Source organism: Apium graveolens, chromosome 3, assembly GCF_009905375.1.
Source record: "Apium graveolens cultivar Ventura chromosome 3, ASM990537v1, whole genome shotgun sequence".
Classification (NCBI taxonomy): domain Eukaryota; kingdom Viridiplantae; phylum Streptophyta; class Magnoliopsida; order Apiales; family Apiaceae; genus Apium; species Apium graveolens.
In genome coordinates, this window is record NC_133649.1 from 248,467,255 (window position 1) to 248,493,630 (window position 26,376).

General features: G+C 36.7%; 1 protein-coding gene, 1 long non-coding RNA gene and 1 other non-coding gene across 3 annotated transcripts; 1 reads left to right on the forward strand and 2 right to left on the reverse strand.

The window, feature by feature from the left end:
• The first annotated feature begins 2,742 nt into the window (after positions 1–2,742).
• On the forward strand, positions 2,743–2,849 carry LOC141715792 (small nucleolar RNA R71). The gene has a single exon (XR_012572541.1). It is a non-coding gene; the product is annotated as a small nucleolar RNA R71 (small nucleolar RNA).
• Positions 2,850–23,191: 20,342 nt separating this feature from the next.
• LOC141714936 (uncharacterized) lies at positions 23,192–24,304 on the reverse strand. The gene has a single exon (XM_074518430.1). It carries the CDS (start codon positions 24,302–24,304, stop codon positions 23,192–23,194), a length of 1,113 nt encoding a protein of 370 aa, XP_074374531.1.
• A 273-nt stretch (positions 24,305–24,577) lies between these two features.
• On the reverse strand, positions 24,578–25,031 carry LOC141711194 (uncharacterized). Its single transcript, XR_012571263.1, has 3 exons — positions 24,969–25,031; positions 24,738–24,884; positions 24,578–24,652 (listed from the first exon to the last, which is right to left on the reverse strand). It is a non-coding gene; the product is annotated as an uncharacterized LOC141711194 (long non-coding RNA).
• Positions 25,032–26,376: the final 1,345 nt, after the last annotated feature.

A 26,376-nucleotide genomic window follows, 5' to 3' on the forward strand; every position in this document is an offset into this window, starting at 1 on the left:
TCAAGACCCTTGCAAGAAACCTTTTGCCCAAGAATAATGCCTTCACGCACCATAAAGTGATATTTTTCCCAATTGAGCACCAAATTAGTTTCCACACACCTTTTGAGTACTACACGAAGATTATTCAAACATTCATCATACGAATGTCCAATGACGGAGAAGTCGTCCATGAACACCTCGACATTATTTCCAATCATATCATAGAATATAGCCATCGTACATCTCTGAAAAGTGGTCGGTGCGCCACATAAGCCAAACGAAACTCTGCGAAAAGCAAACGTGCCAAATGGGTAAGTGAAGGTAGTCTTTTCTTGATCCTTTGGTGCAATACATATGTGATTATACCCTGAATAACCATCCAGAAGACAATAATACTCATGACCGGCGAACCTGTCAAGCATCTGATCAATAAATGAAAGAGGGAAGTGATCCTTCCTCGTTGCCTTGTTCAACATTCTGTAGTCCATGCATACCCTCTATCTTGTGACTGTTCGAGTGGGGATGAGCTCGTTCTTCTCATTTGCTACCACAGTAATACCTCATTTCTTAGGTACACGTTGCACGGGGCTCACCCAAGAACTGTCAGAAATAGGATAAATAATTTCTGCATCCATCCACTTCAAAATTTCTTTCTTTACCATTTCTTTCATGATAGGATTAAGTCTGCGCTGTTACTCAACAGTCGACTTACTACCCTCCTCTAGCAGAATCTTATGCATGCAGTACGAAGGGATGATCCCCTTGATGTCTGATATAGTCCATCTGATAGCCGATTTGAATTCTCTCAAGATCCTCAAGAGCTTGTCCTTCTCACTACCTAAAAGGTCAGATGCAATAATAACAGGTAAAGTAGATGCATCACCTAAAAAAGTATACCTCAAGTGTTCAGGCAATGGTTTAAGCTCCAAGGTAGGTGCTTCCTCAATAGATGGTTTGAGCTTTCCTTCAGCATTTTTGAGGTCAGAAGTACTAAGAGATTCAAATGGCATGTCTAGCTTTCGCCTCCAGGGAGAAGCATTTAGATATTGTAGTTGCTCATTTCCATCCTCATCATCACTGTCAAAATCCCCCACTAAGGCTTTCTCTAATGCATCAGTCATTAGCATATGATCAAGTTCTGAAGTAACCACCGAATCAATCAAATCCACTTTTAAGCACTCCTCATCTTCTGTAAGGAATTTCATTGCTTTGAATACATTAAATGTCACATCCTGATCCTGCACCCTCATAGTAAGTTCACCTTTCTGCACATCTATCAAGGTACGGCCTGTAGCTAAGAAAGGTCTCCCCAAGATTATGGGAATCTTCTTATCTTCCTCGAAATCCAGAATAACAAAGCCTGCAGGAAAGAAGAGCTTATCCACCTTTACTAGCACATCCTCCACTATGCCTCGTGGGTATGTAATAGAACGATCAGCCAATTGTAGAGACATGTAGGTGGGCTTTGGATCAGGCAAATTCAACTTTTTGAAAATCGACAACGGCATCAGATTGATGCTTGCTCCCAAATCACATAGGCACTTGTCAAAAGACAACTTGCCAATGGTGCAAGGAATGGTGAAACTACCTGGATCTTTAAGCTTTGGAGGTAACTTTTATTGCAACACAGCACTGCATTCTTCCGTTAAAGCAACGGTCTCAAGGTCATCCAGTTTCACCTTCCTTGAAAGAATACTCTTCATAAATTTCACATAACTAGGCATTTGCTCCAGAGCCTCAGCGAAAGGTATATTGATGTGAAGTTTCTTGAACACCTCCAGAAACTTACCAAACTGCTTATCCAGCTTTTGTTGTTGCAATCTCTTAGGGAAAGGTGGTGGAGGATAGAGCTGTTTTTCCCCTGTATTACCCTCAGGAAGAGTGTGTTCAACAGTAGTCTTCCTTGTTTCTGCCACTTTTTCCTTTTTCTTAGCTTCTTCATCACCAACTTCAGCTTCTCCTACTTTTGCTTTTTCAGTATCAGCAACTTTTCCAGACCTTAAGGTAATAGCCTTGACTTGCTCTTTAGCTTCCTTTCTGCCTGGCACTTCAGTATCACTGGGAAGTGTGCCAGGTTGACGATTGAGCACTGCATTGGCTATTTGACCGATTTAATTTTCCAAGGTCTTGATAGAGACAACCTGACTTTTGCACAACAACTTAAGTGCCTCAAAATCAGCACTAGAGGGTGGAGTTGCACCTCCTTGTTAAGGATATGATTGCCTTTGAGCATAATGCTGTGGTTGCTGGAATCCAGGTGGATTGAACTGTTTACTTATGCCTTGCTGATATGGTTGCTAAATAGCATTCTGATTATTACTCCAGCTGAAATTTGGATGATTTATGTTGTTAGGATGATAAGTAGTTGGTACAGGCTGCTGCGGTCGCTGATAATTGTTCACATACTGAACAGATTCATTAACTAGAGAACACTGATCTGTAGCATGAGAATCTGCACAAAGCTCACAGACCATAGCTATCTGATTGACTCCATAGGTGGCTAGAGAATCGACCTTCATAGACAGCGCTTGGAGCTGTGCTGCAATAGCTATAGCTGCATCAACTTCCAGAATACCTGCTACCTTCCTAGGGATCATCCTTTGAGTTGGGTTTTGATGCTCATTTGCAGCTATAGTCTCAATAAGATTATAAGCCTCAATATAACTTTTGGCCCACAAGGCGCCTCCAGCTGCTGCATCGAGCATAGGCCGAGATTGGGCCCCCAAACCATTATAGAAACCAGTGATCACCATCCAATCAGGCATACCATGATGTGGACACTTTCTCAACATCTCCTTGTAGCGCTCCCAAGCTTCGCACATAGATTCTGTAGGTTGCTGCGCAAATTGAGTAAGAGCACTCCTCATAGCCGCAGTCTTCGCCATTGGATAAAACTTCACCAGAAACTTTTGCGTAAGATCTTTCCAAGTAGTGATAGACCCAGCTGGTTCAGAATGTAACCAGTCCTTAGCTTTATCCCTCAGTGAGAATGGGAAAAGTCTCAGCTTGATAGCCTCATCAGTCACACCATTATATTTGAAAGTAGTACAGGTCTCGACAAAATTCCTTATGTGCATGTTGGGGTATTTAGTCACAGCACCTCCAAAAGAAACAGAATTCTGCACCATCTGAATAGTGCCCGGCTTGATTTCAAAGTTATTGGCCTCAATAGCCGGGTGCATGATCCTAGACTAAATGTCATCAATTTTAGGCCAAGAAAAGTCCATAAGACCTGGATCTGCCGGAACTATACGATCACCCATGATTACTGGCTCTTTCTGCTCACTTCCTGAATCCGAATCTTCAAAATCTATCTTTTCTGGAATATCAAGAACTTCGTCTATCTCCCCAACCGTATCTAAAGTCCTCTTGCGAGTACGAGAACATGTTTATATAAATGCTCGCTAAAGTACCTAAAACACAACCGAAAACAATAAGTAACACGTCTTAATCACTAAGTCCTAATGACCACTGATGGTAAGCACATAAACTAAACAAATATGCCGAGTCCCCGGCAGCGGCGCCAAAAACTCTTTAGGGTGAAAACACGCGCTAATATTCACGCAAGTATACGCGTTAGCAAGTAGTATAAGATATAAATCAGATTCGTTCCCACAGAGACTCAAACTAGTTATGTTCAATTACACTCACTCGCCAATGTATGATTACTTCTCAATTTTATAACAATAACACTTAGATTTGATTAACTAATTATTAACTATAATTAACTACGAGAATTAAGCACTTAATTGACACTTGAATTAACAATATTAAAACACACATGAGATCACAACTTCATTACTACTTCATTCAATATTCATTGTTATTACCCTTAGCATGCAATAGTGATGATATTAATCGAACAACACGAAACTGATAAAAGCCAACTTTCATTGTACTAATACCATTCTACTAAGCATCCATAATTAAGATAGAAGTTGAATAGGCATCAATTATGTTGAGTCCCTATATGTCTACAGAAATTGACAACAACGATTTAAGCGCAAGTTATTCCTTTTGATTACATAGGGCGAATAAAATGGTTAGAGGTACCCACTAATCATGCATACTCGTACATGAACCTATGCTAGCATGGCAAGTTCTAAATCTCAAGATCCACCGTCACTTCACAATAGATTAACACCATATCTTATATGTTCGCGACGCACAAAAGACGAATATACACAACCAATACTAGATATCATACAATCATCACACACTAAGGTATTAAACAACTAACTAAAGAATTCTATAGTAAATCCGTTACGATCCCATGATTACGATTAGCCCATGATAGCACTCATAGTCATCATGGGTTCATATGAAAACATGATAATAACACACGAGAATAATAACTAAGACTACTTATATTAAACCAGAGTATGTCACAAGAGTAAATAGGTTCAAAGTAAAGAAAACTAGCATCCAACGTTACAACGAAATAAAGAATCACAAGAAAATATGCTTCCTCTTCGTTGCAGTGTGTTAAAATGATCTTCTTCCTTATCTCCCCACTCCTTGATTAATACTACGATCCAACCTTTGTAAAACATCTCTGAAAACTACTTATATAGGAGTCCCATAATACCCAGCTAACTCAGAAGTTGGAAGTTAAACAGAACTAGGAGTCCAAAATAATAATTCTAATTTTCCGTCCCTGAGCGGCCGCTCAGTATTCCTGAGCGGGCGCTCAGCTTCCTGAGCGGTCGCTCAGCAGAGCTGAGCGGGCGTTCAGACCCCTTCTGGAAAATGCTCTGTTTTTCTCCCGTTTCTGTAACACCCCCAGATCCGGGGTCGGGGATCCGGGTCGTCACGGTCTTTCTTTCCACAATATCACTTCACTTAATTAATAAATAACCTTATGCTGTGACCCCACACTAACACACACCACAACCCGTTATAGTCTCAGAGATGAAATTTAAATAAGTACAAGTCTTTGAATCCACAATTTAAAAGTTATTACAACCCAAAATGATTACTTGATAAATTTACAGTTAATTGCCATTATCTGCCACAAGTTATAATTATACATAATTGATTCTCAAAAGTAGATGGTCTGATCTACAATAGATCTACCTCTGCAGCTATAGCAGCTACAACATCAACGGGAAGATGCAGGACGCTTCCCACGCGCTTGCGCTGGGTCTGCTGGAGTCTGGCCATCTTTCCTAACTGTTGTTGTGTGATGAAGAAATAAAGCAAGGGTGAGCAGCAAGCCCACCAAAATAATATGTATAATGATTTACAATATATGAGCCTACTCATAATACTCATGAAAGTCTTGGTCAAAAGAAATGAACCAAGTTTGATATCTTAATGCGATGAAGTCGCAAAATATTCAGTATATATACATATATACTTTTCAAAATATTGGAAGTCCTCTTCCATGCATAATATACACAAAGTCCCAGTGTATAACTGTATAAAAAAATATCGTTGCAAGGTGATCTCATATATCTAACCTTGTCTCAACGTTTTTTCTGAAAATCTTTGTCATTCATAAGACAATTATTAATTAGATATAAGGTTAAAAGATGAAGTTACAAGATACCCCAATATACTTATATCTTTCCCAAATACTACTTGAACTACCACCGTTCAAGTTATAATCAGTTTCAAAAGTTCATCACATAGATGAGACTATAAGGCAAGATTTGAATAGATTAAATCTTTAAAATATTATCAAAATAAAATGAAGTTACGAGATACTTCATTTGATGTAAACATCATTTTGAAAACTTGACCCTGCCAACACTCAACAATCGCCCAACCGTAGCCTTTCTATCGAAGTGCTCTGGGTAGTGTTGCAGAAATTATCCAATTGGATGATGAACTCATTACGGGAGTTTGCCGCGCCAGGAAGACCACTTACGATGATCAGTCGTAGTAGTACAACCCCACCATTTTCTACATGTAGAGGAGAACCTGTCGGATTTACTTGTCAACCGAACACTGAACTCCTAAGGAATGGACCGCCTTAGCGGAACTTCCAGGCCATTTGGGCCAATATAATAAGGCTGGGCCGGCGCTACTCGACCACTTACGCCACTCCTAGTTCAGATGAAATCCATGACTCTGAAACGTAAAGCTCGTTTCCCCCTTTCCCCAAGTAGAAACTTGTTGATACGGCTCCACCAAGAAGTCGTACCTAGTTGGAAAGGAAAACTCACCGATATTTCCCAGGCGATGCCTGTTAATGGATTAACTTGTTCCAAGAATTTTACTTCCCGAATATTGGGTAAGTAATCAAAAACTCTTTTACCAAGACAGCAACCTTGTTGCGAATATAAAACACACCACCGAGCCGGATCCCCCAGGTTTTGAGCGAGTATTTAAATCCCCTTTTTAAAAGGAAGATCTTAAATATAAAAATAGTTTTGGGATCCGCTCTAACTTTTGAAAATCATTTTAAAGACTCGAAAACACTTTAAAGAGTGTTTGGAGTAAAACTGATTTAATGAAGTAAATCAGTCCCCAGAATATTTAGAAAATGCCTGAATATTATTATTTAAATAATATTCCCAAAAAAAAATAATCTTTATAAAATAATTGAAGTAGAAGTATTAAAACTTATACTTGAAATGAATAGCAAATAATCAAAGATATACTTATACGAAAGTAATATCTTTATTTGAATAATCAAAAATAAGTTTGATTATCGACACCTTATTCTTTAATACAATAAAGAATATTATTAAGTAATAAGCGGAGTCATAATACCTCGAATGAATACTATAAATAATATTCATAAAATAAAGGAGTCATACATCCTCAAATGAATATCCAAGTAATATTCAATAATAATATAAACTGAGTCATAAGCCCTCGAATGAATATTCAAATAATATTCAAATAATAAAATAAACTGAGTCATAAGCCCTCGAATGAATATTCAAAATAATATTCAATTAAGTAAAATAAAGGTATCGAATAAACCTTATTCGATCAATAGTTTTAAAAACTATATCCATATATATATATATATATATATATATATAATATACTCGGGAACATCGACTCCCGGTTTAGAAATATGTTCACCTTTTATCCCCTATACTAAGGGTATACGCAACTACTTGCTTATTTCTAGCATAGGTATTATGCAACTATAAGCATTGAAATCAACATATAGATAACCAGATTATGAAACAGACATGCATATATACCATATCAGCATGCTCCAATATATCGCAAAATTTGCTAATAACAATCATGCAATATCACAAGATAATGCATATACATATATTTACATCACAACAACAGTATAACGGGTAGAAAACTTGCCTGAGCGACTGGGGTTACGAATGGCTCGGGACGAGTCTGGTAACCTATAAACAACACGTAAGTTGGAATTAAACCAAAGTCACTTGTAAATCTATACTTTAACTAACTTAGACTCTAACGCTCGTTTTGCGCTCACTGATTCGCTTAAGTCACTCGGGTACCCTCGGCTCCACCATTTTTAATAATTTAACCTTTACGAGTTTTAAAGCGATTCCTTCGCGAGTGACTTACCAACTGCCTAAAACACTTACCATAAATGTTTCATGCATTAATTAACCCTTTTTGGTCTTTAACCTATGTTTCAAAGTAAGGCGAGGGGAAAAGTTTCGTTCGCGAAACGCCGTTACTTGAAACGGTCGTTTCTCCTAAACCGTGCATCGGAATCGAACGAACTACATATCAAAACGAAGCTCGTAACATGAGCTATCTAAACATGGCAGTGGTCACAATCTAGCAGGGGGTTCTCGGGTCCTAATGCTATGCACAAAAACAGTCCAAAGAAAATCGGACGTTACGACGGCTATGTTTACGCGATTTCCCATTTTCAACCCATTCACAAACAACCCAAATCAACCTCAAATCCAACATACAACCATCCTCCATCCTTATCACATCATAACAACCCCAACCAATTCAATTTAACCATTCATACTTATGCTTAAACTTTAATTTAATCATTCTTAAGTTTCTTTAAATCAAAACCACAAAATTACCATTTCATTTCACTACCATTCCTAATCTCAAACTCTAATCATAACAACAACTACAATAACATCCTACTCATCAAAATCACCTTATAATATATATGAACCTAGGGTTTGAAAATGGTATACCTTCCTTGAAGTGGTGGGTTGAGCTAGGAAGCCTTAAGAAGCTTGGAGAAGCCTTAGGAAAGCTTGGATCTTCAAGAAAAACAAGAAAAAGTTCAAGTTAAAAACTTGAAAACACTATTCATTATCTTCTTCATTGATTAAATGGAGAAGCTAGAGAAAGAATTAATGGCTTAAACTCATGATATAGCCATAACTAAGCATAAAGATGGTTAGGGAATTTTCTTACCAATTAAGGATGCTTGGATCTTGATTTTGGAAATTTTTTTCTTTGAAAAAGGCAAAAAGCCGAGAGCTAATAAGAAGAACAATGCCTTGGCTGATTTTTTTGATTTTTGATGAAATGATTTGCTAGTTGGTTGGCTTGGTTTTGTTTTTGATTTAGCAAATTACCACCTTGCCCTTGAATTTGTGTGGTTCTTATTCAACCACACCTCCTTCCTTCCCATGTCATGCTTACCTCATCCTCATGATGTCATCCTTCCTTCCTTGTCTTCTTTCTATTGGTTGGATGACATCACTCCCATTAATCCCTTTGATTAGCTTCCTAATCGTTTGCCTAATGACCGCTGATCTGTTGTACGGTTCGCTTAACTTTCGTTCTCGTTTATCGTTTGAAGGATCATACCCGGGATCTTATTACTTAGGTTCCCTTAACCTTTCTCAATACATTATATTCCTTTTTATGATCCTCTATTATAATCCTTTAATTTAAATCCTTTTTATCCTGTTACCTTATACTCAATTCTCTCCGTATCTTGTGGATTTCCGGGAAAAACCAAAGTGTTCGGAATTGGGTTCTGACGATATTTACATACACTTATATACTTCATATAGTACTAATAAAATCCCAGAATATCCATAACAGAACCCCTACATAGTGTGGCATGAAAAGTTTTCTCATTCAGCAAAAACACTATTCATAAGGGTTTCAAAATTTTCCAAAAATTGGGGTTATTACAGTCTCCCCTCCTTAAAAGGATTCCGTCCCGGAATCAGATAGAAAATGAATAGGGATACCTTCCTTAGTATTGCACTTTCTAACTCTCAAGTCAATTCTCCACATTGTGGTCCTACCACCAAACTCTGCCTAGTTTGATAACCCTTCTCCTAAGCACTTGTTCCTTTTCACTCTATAACCCTTCCTGGTTGCTCCATATAGGTTACGTCAGGTTGCATATCTATGCGCTCATATGCCTCTATTTATCTGGCATCTAAATTACACTTCCTTAACATTGATACGTGAAACACGTTACGAACTTGCTACAGGTTCTGGGTTAAGGCTAGCTCATATGCTAACTTCCCAAACGTCTTAATATATCCAAGGGTCCAACAAATTGTAGACTTAGCTTTCCTTTCTTTCCGAACCTCATCAATCCTTTCCAAGGGATACCTATAACATTACTAGGTCCCCTATTTCATACTCTTTGTCCTTTCATGTCAAATCAACATACTTATCATGTCCATCTTGGGCTACTACCAGCCGTCCTCTGATTAGATCTATCATATCCTTGGTCCTTGGGACTACTGCGGGTCCGAGCATCTTGCGCTCTACAACTTCATCCTAACATAAGGGAGATCGACATTGTCTTCCCTCAAGGATCTCATACGGCGATATCTCAATACTGACATATGATCTATTGTCGTAAGAAAACTCAATCCGTGTTAAGTGATCATTCTAATTTCTTTCAAGTCTATTGCACAGACTCTCATTATAGCTTTTAACATTAAAGCTTTTACTTCTCAATACCCATTCTTTTCCAGTTCGTAATCGCTACTACCTTCCGTTCCTAATATTATACTGGTTATACTTTTGCTCGTTAGAGTTCTATAACCTTTTAATAACCACGTCAACCTTAGTATCACGAATGTGTTCCCATTCCGCATACTACCACCACTTTATTACTCCTTTTTCAGCTGCTTCTATTTTCCAAAATTTGATCAATCAAATAGAAGTAAAGGAATTTGTTGAGAGATCACTAAGATCATGAACACTTGTCCTATTGCATAGTTAGTACAGAAGGTGGCCAGCCTTTAGTACTTGACAAGCAATTAAACAATAGATGGTATCCTACTAGGCTTCTATCACACAGATAGATAGTCATTCGGCAATACCTCCCCTTCTGGAAGGGTTGTTCTTCTCAGTTTATATGAAATGAAAGAAGAGAAAAGAACGAATTGAAGAGAATTGTATATTCATAAAAATTTTATTGCCATAAAATATCTGGCTTGGAATCTACCTCTGAACTATAGAGGTTTTCCATAGAAGAATAAAACATATATGTATTTATATCAACATCAAGTATTATAGCATCGCATTTCACGTGCTTAAATATTTTCCCTATCCCGTCCATCATTCTATGGACCCATGCTCTTCCTCGAGCTTATACACAATTACCTTTGAAACTCCCTCGACATCGAAAATCGAATCTGGGATCTCATTCTAGATATCATCGTTACTTGAATTCTATGCTTGCACCGCAACCTTCCTCGTATAATAATACGACTCTCTATTGATAAGAAAGAATAATAATTCACTATGTAGATACTCTACTTAATTAGTCTATGAATGATAACTTATACACTACCACGACCCGATTAGTGGTACTCAATCTCAACACCCATTCCAATACAACTCTCATGGTTGTAATCAGCTCACTACTCGCAGAATTATTGCTGCCTTACTATGGTCCACCACTGACCCACTGTAGTCATTCATTTTCCATGAAATCTTAATAACTAACCATACGGAGTCCATACATCTCGTATCTAATTCTCCTAAGGAGTTAACATAACCACCAATCACAATTCATGAAGAACACTCCAAACTCTGACGTACCTTCATGACATGAAGCAGATAAAATTGCAGAAGAGTTTCAATCAAAGCAACGATAGCAGGTTAATACCATTCTTAATCATATGCCTTAAATAGAAGACTTAACTCAAAGGTTCGTCTAGTCCTTTTGGAAACATGGTCCTGGCTTATCCCAAGATAGGACCTTCTAAGATAGATAGCCCGTTCATGGCGATTACACGAATTAAACCTTTACCAACTACTATTACGGTTGGGTATTGCACAGTCATCAGAAGGAATGTCAATCTTCCAAACCATAATACAACCTTCACAGCTTTAACCATCATCACTGTATTCCTCTCGCACGAGCGCCTATAATTATCCTCTTACCCTTAAAGTGTCGGCCACTTCTTTGGCCTTTCCTGATAGTAAAATTTCCTTACAGTCAATGTCTTTTTAACCACCTCCAAATAAATTTTCTACCTCATTTCCGATCACTGCTTGAGTGAAGATGTTTTCCTTAATATCTGATGAGTAAAAAAAAAAATCACCATTTTTCCATAAGTTATTGCCTCAGTCTTTAGAGGTTAATCACTGTCACGACTGACTCTCAATCATACTTAGAACATCTTTTATCCTAGGCTCTAATTGCCCTGAACAATTTCGACCATTACCGGTTCGATCCATACTTTCTCGTGGTTTAACACGTGCCCCACTTGGCAACATTATAATTACGTCATATTTCCTTTATCAACATTTTTATTCTTGAGAATTTTGAATATTACCTTTCTCCTTGTAAACCTCTAAGGTTATCCTTCAATCGTTCTTCCTGTATTCCCTAGATACAGGGCATATCAAAATACCATTTACTAATACCAGAATCATAGTCTATATACTTCTGAAAAAAATTTCTCCATTGATCCTTAAAGGTTGTTAGTACCTTAACCCTTTCCAATTCATATTGTCAAAACTCATACTATCCCTATTAAGGGTGAAATGCCAACCTTTATGCATTCCCCTAGGATTCATTTTAAGTTACCGATGTTCTATCCTTAATTCCACCTTTAAAAAGGTACAAGCATCCTTCCATGGATAAATAAAGTCATATATCCCTGATATGGGTATCTTATTCAATCATTCCCACCTCGATAGTAAATGCCTAATTTCACAATAACATCTGTATACAAAATGAGGTTAATCAAAATGGCCTCCAAAAGATAACAACGGTTATCCGCTTTTCTTGCCTAATCTGGTAACGATATCATGGATGTTCTGGAAGATATTGGTCGTGTTCAACGTGAACTTCTTCTTAATAATTCCTTATTTACTTTTGTTGTTTATCTCAACAGTCACCTCAATGTTGGGATATCTTTCATATCTGGCGTCTCCCTTTCTGGGTATCATGCCACCGGTCTTACACTTCACCTTCTTGAAGGTCACTTCCTTCATCCAATTTTCCTAATTTCTTACTTCCTTGTCTCCTCAGTCTATCCGCGTCTCATATTTATCCTTCGAATTATCTCAAGGTTTCCTCGAATCTTCCCAACTTACAGGGGATAAAATATATGTATCTCTTATACCTTCAACCATCAATTTAACTCATGGTGAATCACTCTCATCCGGACGATTACATACTTTTCTATTTCTATTTCTACGAGTCTTTAGGGTTTCCTCATACCCAACTCCCTTATCATTCCTCAAACTCTCTTGCCTTTATATTCCTTTCTCTTATCGTTATTTCATGAACCAACACAACATAAGCATTGATTTCAAACATCCCGTCATTCTGGATTCGTGTTTTCAGAACGAATCTTGATAACTTTTACAACTTAGATTCATAATTCATCATACTCGTCTGCCTTTGTTCTGGCTCTTAAGCTTTTACACTATCTCCATAACCTTGGGAAGTACTTTCCTGAAAACAATTGACTGAACTTAAATCAGTTTATTATAATCTCTTGCTCCGTGCCTTCCTTGGCCTTTCACCAGCGGGTGGTCTCTCCCTTAGGAGGGTAAGTGACAAAAACACTCTTTTGTGATTCGTCAATCATTCAGAATCTCAAATGATTCCTATATTTCCTTTAGCCAGGCTCTTGCCTCGACTGGGTCAGCTTGTTCCTTGGAACTCTGAGAACTTAGCGACTTAAAGGTCCTGAAAGAATTTCTCACCGCATTGCTTCCTCAGGGTGGTGGTTGGGGATAATAGTCTAAGTTCTTTTTAGACAGGTCCATGAATTGCCATATAGGAGTACCGTCTTGGGTCTCCTTATCTCGCTCGACTTTTGTTTCCTCAGTCTAAATGTTTCTTCCTACTCCCCATACTTGGAGTCATCTTTTAATTTAAAATCTTCATTTTCCACTTTATTATTTTACGGGTTCTTTATATCTTAATTGCGACCTCCCTGATTATCACGTTCAGGGTTTGCTCTAAATCTTATTCCTCAAACTAGCTTTCATCTAAGATTTCATCTTTAGGCTCTTGAACATTTGGAACCCAATTTCTATAGGAATGCCTCATTATTCCTTTATCATCTTTCTCGGTATTAATCTCATATCTATTTGTTGGCTCTCTGCCTTCATTCATCACTTTTACTGGCACAATATTTTCTTTTCCAATAATTCGGGCTGTATTGCAATCTCAAAAAGCTTTTCGGTACCGGCTCCGGTTACCTTCACTTCTATTTCCATTTTCTCAAAATCTCTTATAAACTCTCCAAAAGACATTATCATCTTAGTCTCTCCTTTTTACTAAGGGCATCAGCCACCATATTGGCTTTCCCCGAATAATAAAGAATCTCCCAATCATAATTCTTGATTAGCTCTAACCGCCTCCTCTGGCGTATGTTGAGCTCTTTCTACGTAAGAATGTACTAGAGCTCCTATGGTTTGTGTCAATCTTGCACTTCTCTCCATACAAGTAGTGCCTCCAATCTTTAGGGAAAAACTATTGCCACGAGCCCAAGCTCATGGGTGGGGATATCGAATTTTATACTTCCTTAATTGTCTTGACGCAGACGCGATTATCTTGCTGTGCTATATAAGAAGCACCCTAATTCCTTATGCGAAGCGTCACTTACAAATCACAAAATCTCATTTTTTCATCCGGCAACGCCAACATATGGGCCGCCACCAACCTTTGCTTCAGTTGTTAAATCTTTTCTCGTATTTCTCTGTCCATTCGAACTTCTCAGTCTTACGAGTAAGCCGTGTTAAAGGGGCTACTATCTTTACAACTTGAACGAACCTCCGGTAGTGACCGGCCAATCCTAACTCTGGTAGTTTCCCTAACCATGGTCATCAATTCCTCAGTGGTCCTTTATTCATTCTTGTCAGGATCCTCCATGGGATCCTCCTCAATAACTATCCCTTCTAGGACAACATCATCAATCGCTACATCCTCACTATCAACATCATCCGGTCCTGCATTAGGACACTCTATCGGATCCGCAATCCGATCTCCAATTAGTAATAAAATATCATCGCGATGTTGCTCCTCAACCTCAGGGTTCGGAGTCCCGCTACCATATACGATAACGAACTACGCTCCTATCACGATATTTATAAGGGTTCCCATAAGGGTTTTAACTGTCAGTGCTACGTTAGGTAGCCCGACTATGAACTTGGCAAGAGTTCTTATTATCTTAGTTAACTTATTATCTTAACGTCCCATCATCTCTGAGGTTTATAACGCTTAGCTCTGATACCATTTCTGTAACACCCCCAGATCCGGGGTCGGGGATCCGGGTCGTCACGGTCTTTCTTTCCACAATATCACTTCACTTAATTAATAAATAACCTTATGCTGTGACCCCACACTAACACACACCACAACCCGTTATAGTCTCAGAGATGAAATTTAAATAAGTACAAGTCTTTGAATCCACAATTTAAAAGTTATTACAACCCAAAATGATTACTTGATAAATTTACAGTTAATTGCCATTATCTGCCACAAGTTATAATTATACATAATTGATTCTCAAAAGTAGATGGTCTGATCTACCAATAGATCTACCTCTGCAGCTATAGCAGCTACAACATCACGGGAAGACGCAGGACGCTTCCCACGCGCTTGCGCTGGGTCTGCTGGAGTCTGGCCATCTTTCCTAACTGTTGTTGTGTGATGAAAGAAATAAAGCAAGGGTGAGCAGCAAGCCCACCAAAATAATATGTATAATGATTTACAATATATGAGCCTACTCATAATACTCATGAAAGTCTTGGTCAAAAGAAATGAACCAAGTTTGATATCTTAATGCGATGAAGTCGCAAAATATTCAGTATATATACATATATACTTTTCAAAATATTGGAAGTCCTCTTCCATGCATAATATACACAAAGTCCCAGTGTATAACTGTATAAAAAATATCGTTGCAAGGTGATCTCATATATCTAACCTTGTCTCAACGTTTTTCTGAAAATCTTTGTCATTCATAAGACAATTATTAATTAGATATAAGGTTAAAAGATGAAGTTACAAGATACCCCAATATACTTATATCTTTCCCAAATACTACTTGAACTACCACCGTTCAAGTTATAATCAGTTTCAAAAGTTCATCACATAGATGAGACTATAATGCAAGATTTGAATAGATTAAATCTTTAAAATATTATCAAAATAAAATGAAGTTACGAGATACTTCATTTGATGTAAACATCATTTTGAAAACTTGACCCTGCCAACACTCAACAATCGCCCAACCGTAGCCTTTCCTATCGAAGTGCTCTGGGTAGTGTTGCAGAAATTATCCAATTGGATGATGAACTCATTACGGGAGTTTGCCGCGCCAGGAAGACCACTTACGATGATCAGTCGTAGTAGTACAACCCCACCATTTTCTACATGTAGAGGAGAACCTGTCGGATTTACTTGTCAACCGAACACTGAACTCCTAAGGAATGGACCGCCTTAGCGGAACTTCCAGGCCATTTGGGCCAATATAATAAGGCTGGGCCGGCGCTACTCGACCACTTACGCCACTCCTAGTTCAGATGAAATCCATGACTCTGAAACGTAAAGCTCGTTTCCCCCTTTCCCCAAGTAGAAACTTGTTGATACGGCTCCACCAAGAAGTCGTACCTAGTTGGAAAGGAAAACTCACCGATATTTCCCAGGCGATGCCTGTTAATGGATTAACTTGTTCCAAGAATTTTACTTCCCGAATATTGGGTAAGTAATCAAAAACTCTTTTACCAAGACAGCAACCTTGTTGCGAATATAAAACACACCACCGAGCCGGATCCCCCAGGTTTTGAGCGAGTATTTAAATCCCCTTTTAAAAGGAAGATCTTAAATATAAAAATAGTTTTGGGATCCGCTCTAACTTTTGAAAATCATTTTAAAGACTCGAAAACACTTTAAAGAGTGTTTGGAGTAAAACTGATTTAATGAAGTAAATCAGTCCCCAGAATATTTAGAAAATGTCTGAATATTATTATTTAAATAATATTCCCATAAAAGATAATCTTTATAAATAATTGAAGTAGAAGTATTAAAACTTATACTTGAAATGAATAGCAAATAATCAAAGATATACTTATACGAAAGTAATATCTTTATTTGAATAATCAAAAATAAGTTTGATTACGACACCTTATTCTTTAATAAAATAAAGAATATATCTCAGCAAATAATCGGAGTCATAGATCCTCAAATGAATATTCAAATAATATTCAATAAATAAAATAGCTGAGTCATAATACCTCGAATGAATATTATAATAATATTCATTAAATAAAATAAAGGAGTCATACATCCTCAAATGAATATTCAAATAATATTCAATAAATAATGTAAAGGAGTCATACGCCTTCGAATAATATTTGAAATAATATTCAATAATAAAATAAAGTTAAAGTTATCGAATAAACCTTATTCGATTAATAGTTTTAAAAACTATATCCATATATATATATATAAATAATATATATATATATATATATATACTCGGGAACATCGACTCCCGGTTTAGAAATATGTTCACCTTTTATCCCCTATACTAAGGGTATACGCAACTACTTGCTTATTTCTAGCATAGGTATTATGCAACTATAAGCATTGAAATCAACAGATAGATAACCAGATTACGAAACAGACATGCATATATACCATATTAGCATGCTCCAATATATCGCAAAATTTGCTAATAACAATCATGCAATATCACAAGATAATGCATATACATATATTTACATCACAACAACAGTATAACGGGTAGAAAACTTGCCTGAGCGACTGGGGTTACGAATGGCTCGGGACGAGTCTGGTAACCTATAAACAACAAGTAAGTTGGAATTAAACCAAAGTCACTTGTAAATCTATACTTTAACTAACTTAGACTCTAACGCTTGTTTTGCGCTCACTGATTCGCTTAAGCCACTCGGGTACCCTCGGCTCCACCATTTTTAATAATTTAACCTTTACGAGTTTTAAAGCGATTCCTTCGCGAGTGTCTTACCAACTGCCTAACACACTTACCATAAATGTTTCATACATTAATTAACCCTTTTTCGTCTTTAACCTATGTTTCAAAGTAAGGCGAGGGAAAAAGTTTCGTTCGCGAAACGCCGTTACTTGAAACGGTCGTTTCTCCTAAACCGTGCATCGGAATCGAACGAACTACATATCAAAACGAAGCTCGTAACATGAGCTATCTAAACATGGCAGTGGTCATAATCTAGCAGGGAGTCCTCGGGTCCAAATGTTATGAACAAAAGCAGTCCAAAGAAAATCGGACATTACGACGGCTATGTTTACGCGATTTCCCATTTTTAAAACTACCCACAATCATCACAAACCATCCTCAAATCCACACACATCAAACACCCATCCTTACCACATCATAACAATCCCAAACAATTCAATATTACTCATTCATACATATGCTTATCCTAACTTTAATCATGCTTTAAGTTTCTTTAAATCAAAACCACTAAATTATCATTTCATTTCACCACCATTCCAAATCTCAACTCTAAACATAACAACAAGATACCATAACATCTTACTCATCAAAATCACTTTATAATATATATGAACCTAGGGTTTGAAAGTGGTATACCTTCCTTGGATTGGTGGGTGAAGCTAGGAAGCCTTAATAAGCTTGGAGTAGTCTTAAGAAAGCTTGGATCTTCAAGAAAACAAGAAAAAAAAACTCAAGTTAAAACTTGAAAACACTATTCATTGTCTTCTCCAATGATTAAATCAAGAAGCTAGAGAAAGAATTTGTGGCTTAAACTTATGATATAGCCATTACTAAGCATAAAGAAGGTTAGGGAATTTTCTTACCAATTAAGGATGCTTGGATCTTGATTTTGGAAATTTTTAGCTTTGAAAATGCAAGAAAGCCGAGAGCAAAGTGAAGACAATGCCTTGGTTGATTTTTTTTGATTTTGATGAAATGAATTGCTAGTTGGTTGGCTTGTTTTTGTTTTCCATTTAGCAAATTACCACCTTGTCCTTGCATTTGTGTGGTCCTAAATCAACCACACCTCCTTCCTTCCATGTCATGCTTATGTCACCCCTATGATGTCATCCTCCCTTCCTTGTCTCCTTTCTATTGGTTGGATGACATCACTCCCCTTAAACCCTTTGATTAACTCCCTAATCGTTTGCCTAATGACCGCTGATCTGTTGTACGGTTCGCTTAACTTTCGTTCTCGTTTACCGTTTGAAGGATCATACCCGGGATCTTATTACTTAGGTTCCCTTAACCTTTCTCAATACATTATATTCCTTTTTATGATCCTCTATTATAATCCTTTAATTTAAATCCTTTTTATTTTGTTACCTTATACTCAATTCTCTCCGTACCTTGTGGATTTCCGGGAAAAACCAAAGTGTTCGGAATTGGATTCTGACGATCTTTACATACACTTATATACTTCATAGAGTACTAATAATATCCCATAAGATCAATAACAGAACCCCTACATAGCGTGGCATGAAAAGTTTTCTCGTTCAGCAAAAACACTATTCATAAGGGTTTCAAAATTTCTCAAAAAAATTGGGGTTATTACAACATAAGCCAAACGAAACTCTGGAAAAAGCAAACGTGCCAAATGGACAAGTGAAGGTAGTCTTTTCTTGATCTTCTGGTGCAATGAAAATCTGATTATACCCCGAATAGCCATCCAGAAGACAATAATACTCATGACCAGCCAACCTGTCAAACATCTGATCAATAAATGGAAGAGGGAAGTGATCATTTCTCGTGGCTTTGTTCATCTTTCTGTAATCCATGCATACCCTCCATCCTGTGACTGTTCGAGTGGGGATGAGCTCGTTCTTCTCATTTGCTACTACAGTTATACCTCCTTTCTTAGGTACACATTGCACGGGGCTCACCTAAGAACTGTCAGAAATAGGATATATGATTCCTACATCTAGCCACTTCAGAATTTCTTTCTTCACCACTTCTTTCATGATAAGATTAAATCTCCGTTGTTGCTCAACAGTCGTCTTACTACCTTCCTCTAGCAGAATTTTATGCATACAGTACGAAGGGCTGATCCCTTTTACATCTGCTATAGTCCATCCGATGGCCGATTTGAATTCACTCAAGATCCTTAAGAGCTTGTTCTCCTCACTACCTGAAAGGTCAGATGCAATAATAATAGGCAAAGTAGATGCATCACCTAAAAAAGCATACCTCAAGTGTTCAGGTAATGGTTTAAGCTCCACAGTAGGTGCTTCCTCAATAGATGGTTTGAGCTTTCCCTCAGCATTTTTGAGATCAGTAGTACCAAGAGATTCAAATGGCATGTCTAGCTTTCACCTCCAAGGAGAAGCATTTAGATATTGTAGTTGCTCATTGCCATCCTCATCATCACTGTCAAATTCCCCCACTAAGGCTTTCTCTAAGGCATCAGACATTAGCATATGATCAAGTTCTGAAGTTACCGCATAATCAATCAAATCCATCTTTAAGCGCTCCTCGTCTTCTGTAGGTAATTTCATTGCCTTGAATGCATTGAATGTCACATCCTGATCCTGCACCCTCATAGTAAGTTCACTTTTCTGCACATCTATCAAGGTACGGCCTGTAGCCAAGAAAGGTCTTCCCAAGATTATGGGAATCTTCTTATCTTCCTCAAAATCCAAAATGACAATGACTGCAGGGGAGAAGAGCTTATCCACCTTTACTAACACATCTTCCACGATGCCTCATGGATATGTAATAGAACGATCAGCCAATTTTAGAGACATGTAGGTGGGCTTTGGATCGGGCAAATTCAACTTTTTGAAGATAGACAATGTCATCATATTGTTGCTTGCTCCCAAATCGCACAGGCACTTGTCGAAAGACAACTTGCCAATGGTGCAAGGAATGGTGAAGCTACCTAGATCTTTAAGCTTTGGAGGTAATTTTTGTTGTAGCACAGCACTGCACTCTTCCGTTAGAGCAACGGTCTCAAGGTCATCCAGTTTCACCTTCCTTGAAAGAATACTCTTCATGAATTTTACATAACTAGGCATTTGCTCCAGAGCCTCATCGAAAGGTATGTTGATGTGAAGTTTCTTGAACACCTCCAGAAACTTACCGAACTGCTTATCCAATTTTTGTTGTTGCAATCTCTTAGGGAAAGATGGTGGAGCATATAGATGTTTCTCCCCTGTATTACCCTCAAGAAGAGTGTGTTCAACAGTAGTCTTCCTTGGTTCCGCTGCTTTCTCCTTTTACTTCTCTTCTTCATCAACAACTTCAGCTTCTCCATCTTTTGCTTTTTCAGCATCAGCAACTTTTCCAGACCTTAAGGTGACAGCCTTTACTTGCTCCTTAGCTTCCTTCCTGCCTGGCACTTCAGTATCGCTGGGAAGTATGCCAGGTTGACAATTAAGCACAGCATTGGCTAATTGACCGAATTGATTTTCCAAGGTCTTGATAGAAACAACCTGACTTTTGCACAACAACTTGAGCTCCTCGAAATCAGCACTAGAAGGTGGAGCAGCACCTCCTTATTGAGGATATGATTGCCTTTGAGCATAATGTTGTGGTTGCTGGAATCCAGGTGGATTAAACTGCTTACTGATAGGCTGATGATATGGTTGCTGAACAGCATTCTGATTATTACTCCAGCTGAAATTGGGATGATTTCTATTGTTAGGATGATAAGTAGCTGGCACAGGCTGCTGCGGTCGCTGATAATTGTTCATATACTGAACAGATTCATTAATAAGAGAACACTGATCCATAGCATGAGAACCTACACAAAGCTCACAGACCATAGCTATCTGATTGACTCCATAGTTGGCTAAAGAATTGACCTTCAAAGACAATGCTTGGAGCTGCGCTACAATAGCTATAGCTGCATCGACTTCCAGAATACCTGCTACCTTCCCAGACATCATCCTTTGAGTTGGGTTTTGATGCTCATTTGCAGCCATAGTTTCAATAAGATTATAAGCCTCAGTATAGTTTTTGGCCCACAAGGCGCCTCCAGCTGCTGCATCGAGCATGGGCCCCCAAACCATTATAGAAACCAGTGATCACCATCCAGTTAGGCATACCATGATGTGGACACTTTCTCAACATCTCCTTGTAGCGCTCCCAAGATTCGCACATAGATTCTGTTGGTTGCTGCGCAAACTGAGTAAGAGCACTCCTCATAGCTGCAGTCTTCGCCATTGGATAGAACTTTACCAGAAACTTTTGTGCAAGATCTTGCCAAGTAGTGATGGACCCAGCTGGCTCAGAATGTAACCAGTCCTTAGCTTTATCCCTCAGAGAGAATGGGAAAAGTCTCAGCTCGATAGCCTCATCAGTCACACCATTATATTTTAAAGTACTACAGATCTCGACAAAATTTCTGATATGCATGTTGGGGTCTTCAGTCGCAGCACCTCCGAAAGAAACAGAATTCTACACCATCTGAATAGTGCCCGGCTTGATTTCAAAAGTGTTAGCCTGAATAGCCGGATGAAGGATGTTGGACTGAATGTCATCAATTTTAGGCCGAGAAAAGTCCATAAGAGCTGGATCTGCTGCTGGAACTATACGATCACCCATGATTACTGGTTCTTTCTGCTCACTCTATTTATCTGAATCTTCCAAATCTATCTTCTTCGGAATATCAAGAACTGAGTATGTCTCCTCAGCCGTATCTAAAGTTCTCTTGCGAGTGCGAGAACGTGTTTGCATAAACGCTCGCTAGAATACCTGAAACACAACCGAAAATAATAAGTAACACGTCTTAATCAATGAGTCCTAATGACCACTAATGGCAAGTACATAAACTAAACAAATACGCCGAGTCCCCGACAGCGGTGCCAAAAATCTAATAATTCATGCAAGTATACGCGTTCACAAGTAATATAGAATAAATTATAGTTCGTTCCCACAGAGACTCAGACTAATTACTCCCTCTGTTTTTATTTGTTTGTCGTTCTAGCATATTTGATGTGTGTTTTTTTATTTGTCGTTCTACTTTTCCAAAGCAAATTTATAGGTATACTCCCTTGTTACCCTTATTTACTTGTTTATCTTGAAAACCTAAACATTTGACTTAATCAATTTTAAAGACCGTCTAACTACTTTTAATTAATACTTCCAATGCAATTAGTTTAAAAACACCTCTACGTACTTCTTCCTATATCATTTTTATAATTTTATACACATATATATATATAATGAGTTCAAAGAACCATCCTAAAAAAAGAAACAAAAAATCAAGCTGAAAAGATTATAGTGGTTGAAGCATCTACCCAAAAAGGAGAAGAAATAGATTTAAATATGAAGCATTATCAGAATGATGTTGAGAAGAAAAATGTTGTGTCAGAAGATATACAGCAAGAGGTAAGAGAAATGACAAAAATATATTTTCCTGTTGTGGCAAAATTTTTGCAGGCTCAAGATGAAGAACAAATTCAAGTAGTTAAAGAAACAAGTGTTTTGGATTATCAGGAAGATCAAGAAGATAAAAAAAAAGAATGAAAAGTTTCCCTTTGGTTTAAACGAAACTCCTGAAGAGTAAGAAATTGTGAGAAATAAATATTTATATTTTATTTGTGATAAGTATGGATGTTCCATTTCAAAATTTTAATTTATTCTACTGCTTTATTTGTATTGATCAATTGTAGTTTGTGGTTAATTAAGAATGAGATAATGGGAGCTGTTTTGTTTTATTTTATTTTATTTTCTAAGATTCTATTTTGATTTATTTTATTAGTTAATCTTTTTCATTTATTTAAAACAAAATTCACACTGACAAAAAAATCAACTTTTATATACAGGGTATTATAAAAATGAAACCAAACTTCATAAATATTTTATAAGCATAGTGAAATACAAAATATTTTTTAATTCAATAAACTAAGCATCTCATCAACAGTACTTGCATCACAATTAATTTGTTGAGGTAGCAATCCCTGTCTTACTAGTGCAGCCTCGCCAATGTGTGGAATTTTATAAGTATTAGCCCCTTTCACTTTCATAATTTCTCTCATGCATAGTTGCCAAGTTAAAAATATATCGTTGGATTTTGAAACCGAGTAAACGTCAAACGTGTCTTCAACAGCTTTTGCAAGGGCATCAATTGTTCTTGCTACTGTTTTATACCTCAAGGACTGAAGAGCTCTAAAGAACCCAAGATCCAGTATATTTAAATCCTGAAAATTTGGAGGTTGACACATCAAACGAATATCAAACCCACTTTGTCGTGCAGCTTGGCAAAAATTTGCATCATTAGGATCCACATGTGTTCTTGCATTATCTTGCTGAATTATTATAACTTTATTAGCATCTTCTTGTGGCCATTTTGGTTGAATTGCCGGTACTATTGTGTGAATCAAAAAATGCTTTATGGTTTCTCTTGCCACAGAAGTCATTGCCTTTGTCTCAAGTGTCCCAGCAGGTCGATTAACACTACTCCTCTTTGCTGGTTCTTTGGTAATAAATGGAAATATTCCAATTTTTCCAGAAAATTTTACATTTCCTTCTTCATCAAATCGTGGTCTTGCCATGGCAGCTATAAACATAATTTTGCCAACGAAATTTTTGCTTTTACACGTGCGGTGAGGCTCCTCTTCACCATCCACTAGATAATAAGTCTCTTTTTTCTTTGTCAAGTCAAACCATTTTTCATCAATATGAATGATATTATACATGTCTTTGAACTTTGGATCGTATGGGAGGCTATCTTTATCGAGCATGGACAGACAAAATTGTAATCTATTCTTTTTGTTCTCCTCAGTCAGAAACGGTTTGACAGGATTTGAATGATGTTTTATCTTTCCTGCCTTTAAATTTTTTACAATAACTGTTGTGCTCACCTTCATTGCACCCACTGTATCGCGTACTGTAGTTCTTTGTGCCAAAGGAATGCTTTTCAATTGTTCCATATCAACTTGTATTCTTTTACGTCCACAGTTCTTTGTTCTACAGTGAGATACATCACTGACTCCGTTCTTCATTTTTTTTTGCCAACTTCCAAATACGCTGTAATGATGCAACTTCTGTTGTTGATTTCTTTTTCAGTTTCTCATTGACACTTTTACTCAGCAATGCAATATAAATTGCATGTCTTTCTTCATTTGATAAGATTATATAATTTCTTGGTTGTACAGCTCCTCTCTCGTTTTGGCCTGCTAAAAAAATTTGAAAATATGAAAATAGATGAAAATAGTTATACAAAAAATTAAAATTATAAATTTATAACAAAAAAATAAATTATATCAAGTCATTACCCTCATGAGATTCATCTGATGTGAACTCTCCATTATATTGCAAAATTTCTTCATCTCCTCGAAATTGATTGGCACCTCCAATAATTAAAATAAATGATTTTAGTTTAATAAATCAGGACTTGATTTTAAATAATTTTAAAAAAATAAAAACATCTATTACCATGGTGAGGTTCACCTTGTGTGAAACTTGCATGATTTTGCAAAAAATCTCCTTCTTCAAATGGTGGTTCATTCAAATCTATGATCATTGTAAATCCTCCTTGATGTTGAGTTAAAATATTTTCTTCTTGAGAAAATTGATTTTTATCTATAATAGAATAAAAATTTAGAATAATCAAATTAAAAAATTCAGAATTTAATATAATAAAATTAATTGTTAGGCTAAAATTACTCTCATGTGATGTATTGGTGTTGATTTCAATTGTTGTAGAGCTCCCATATTGATGTTCTTCTCCGTGAACAAAGTGATTAGTATCTATTCAACAGGATTAAATTAAAACTTTAAACTTTACTAGAATTAACAAATCACACGTACAAAAAATAAATAAAATAAAGCAAATTACTTGTCAATGGAGGTTGGTTCAAGTCAAGGTGATTCACTGTAAAAAAAATACTTACACTAACAAGTTAAAATAATGTTCCTTAAAAAAATACAAAAAAAATATAGTGGAAAATTAACATTACTCTCATGAATATTATTTGCATCGCTTCCTATTGTTATGGCCCTTCCAGTACTTTGTAAAATTGCTTCTTCTCCCATAAGATGATTAGCACCTAATGAAATCAAAATAAAAATATTCTAGATTAATATTTTAAAATTCATGAAAAATTAATAAATGCACATGCATAAAGTAAAATTACCTGTAAATGGATGTTCATTCAAATTCAGATGATTTATTGCAAATTCTTGATATAGCTGAGACCAAAATGTAGTATTATCACTCTTGTGTGGATAAGAAACCAGTGCATAAAAAAATAAAGATATTAAAAAACAAAAATTAACCTAGTACACACAAAAAACTTAAAAGATGTATACACCTTAAAAAGTAGATTACCTGAATTATTGTTTGCCTGCTTAGGAAAATTTAAATCAACATTATTGATACTTGTGTGCCTCTTCTTCTTCATTGTGTGAATTGTATCATCTTGGATTATCTATTTATAAGCCAATCATGGAGGGAATAAATGGAGGGAAGAATTATTTGTGAAAATTTTATTTAAATTTGAATTAAATTTTGGGCGGAGGTTTTGAAAAAAAAAATTAAATCTGGCACACTAAAATTTGAAAGATAAAAAAATATCAATGCCTAAAATACTTTATTACTGTGAGTTTCAATACACCTTCATTATTGTATGTTTAAGTAAACGTGTAAGGGTAGTATTTCTATGCAGCAATAATTAGGTTTTATAGGTGTTGATACATTTCTTAATATATGTGTCAAAACCTTAAATGACAAATAAATAAAAACAGAGGGAGTATGTTCAATTAACACTTACTCACTGTTGTGCATATGTTGTGCACTTGATGATGACATAAACAAAATACCTAACTTAGTGAAATAATGTAGCACTCGACGGATAAGAATTATAGTCCCGACGGATAACTCATTATAGTCCCGACGGATAATGATTTATTATTCATCGAGTGAGTAGCTTATGTAATAATGAGTCTGTAGCACATTTCTGTATACACCTTTGTATAGAGTCTGTAGTAGCATATAAGTCATGTGGACTTTAACTAGATATGCAGAATAGGTTGATTAATTGTACATAGATGATGTCTTGTAATTCTGCATAAG

What these genes read in the sequence shown, in the direction of transcription:
- LOC141714936 (XM_074518430.1), bottom strand. Translation starts at nt 24,304, where the DNA reads ATGAAGAACGGAGTCAGTGATGTATCTCACTGTAGAACAAAGAACTGT.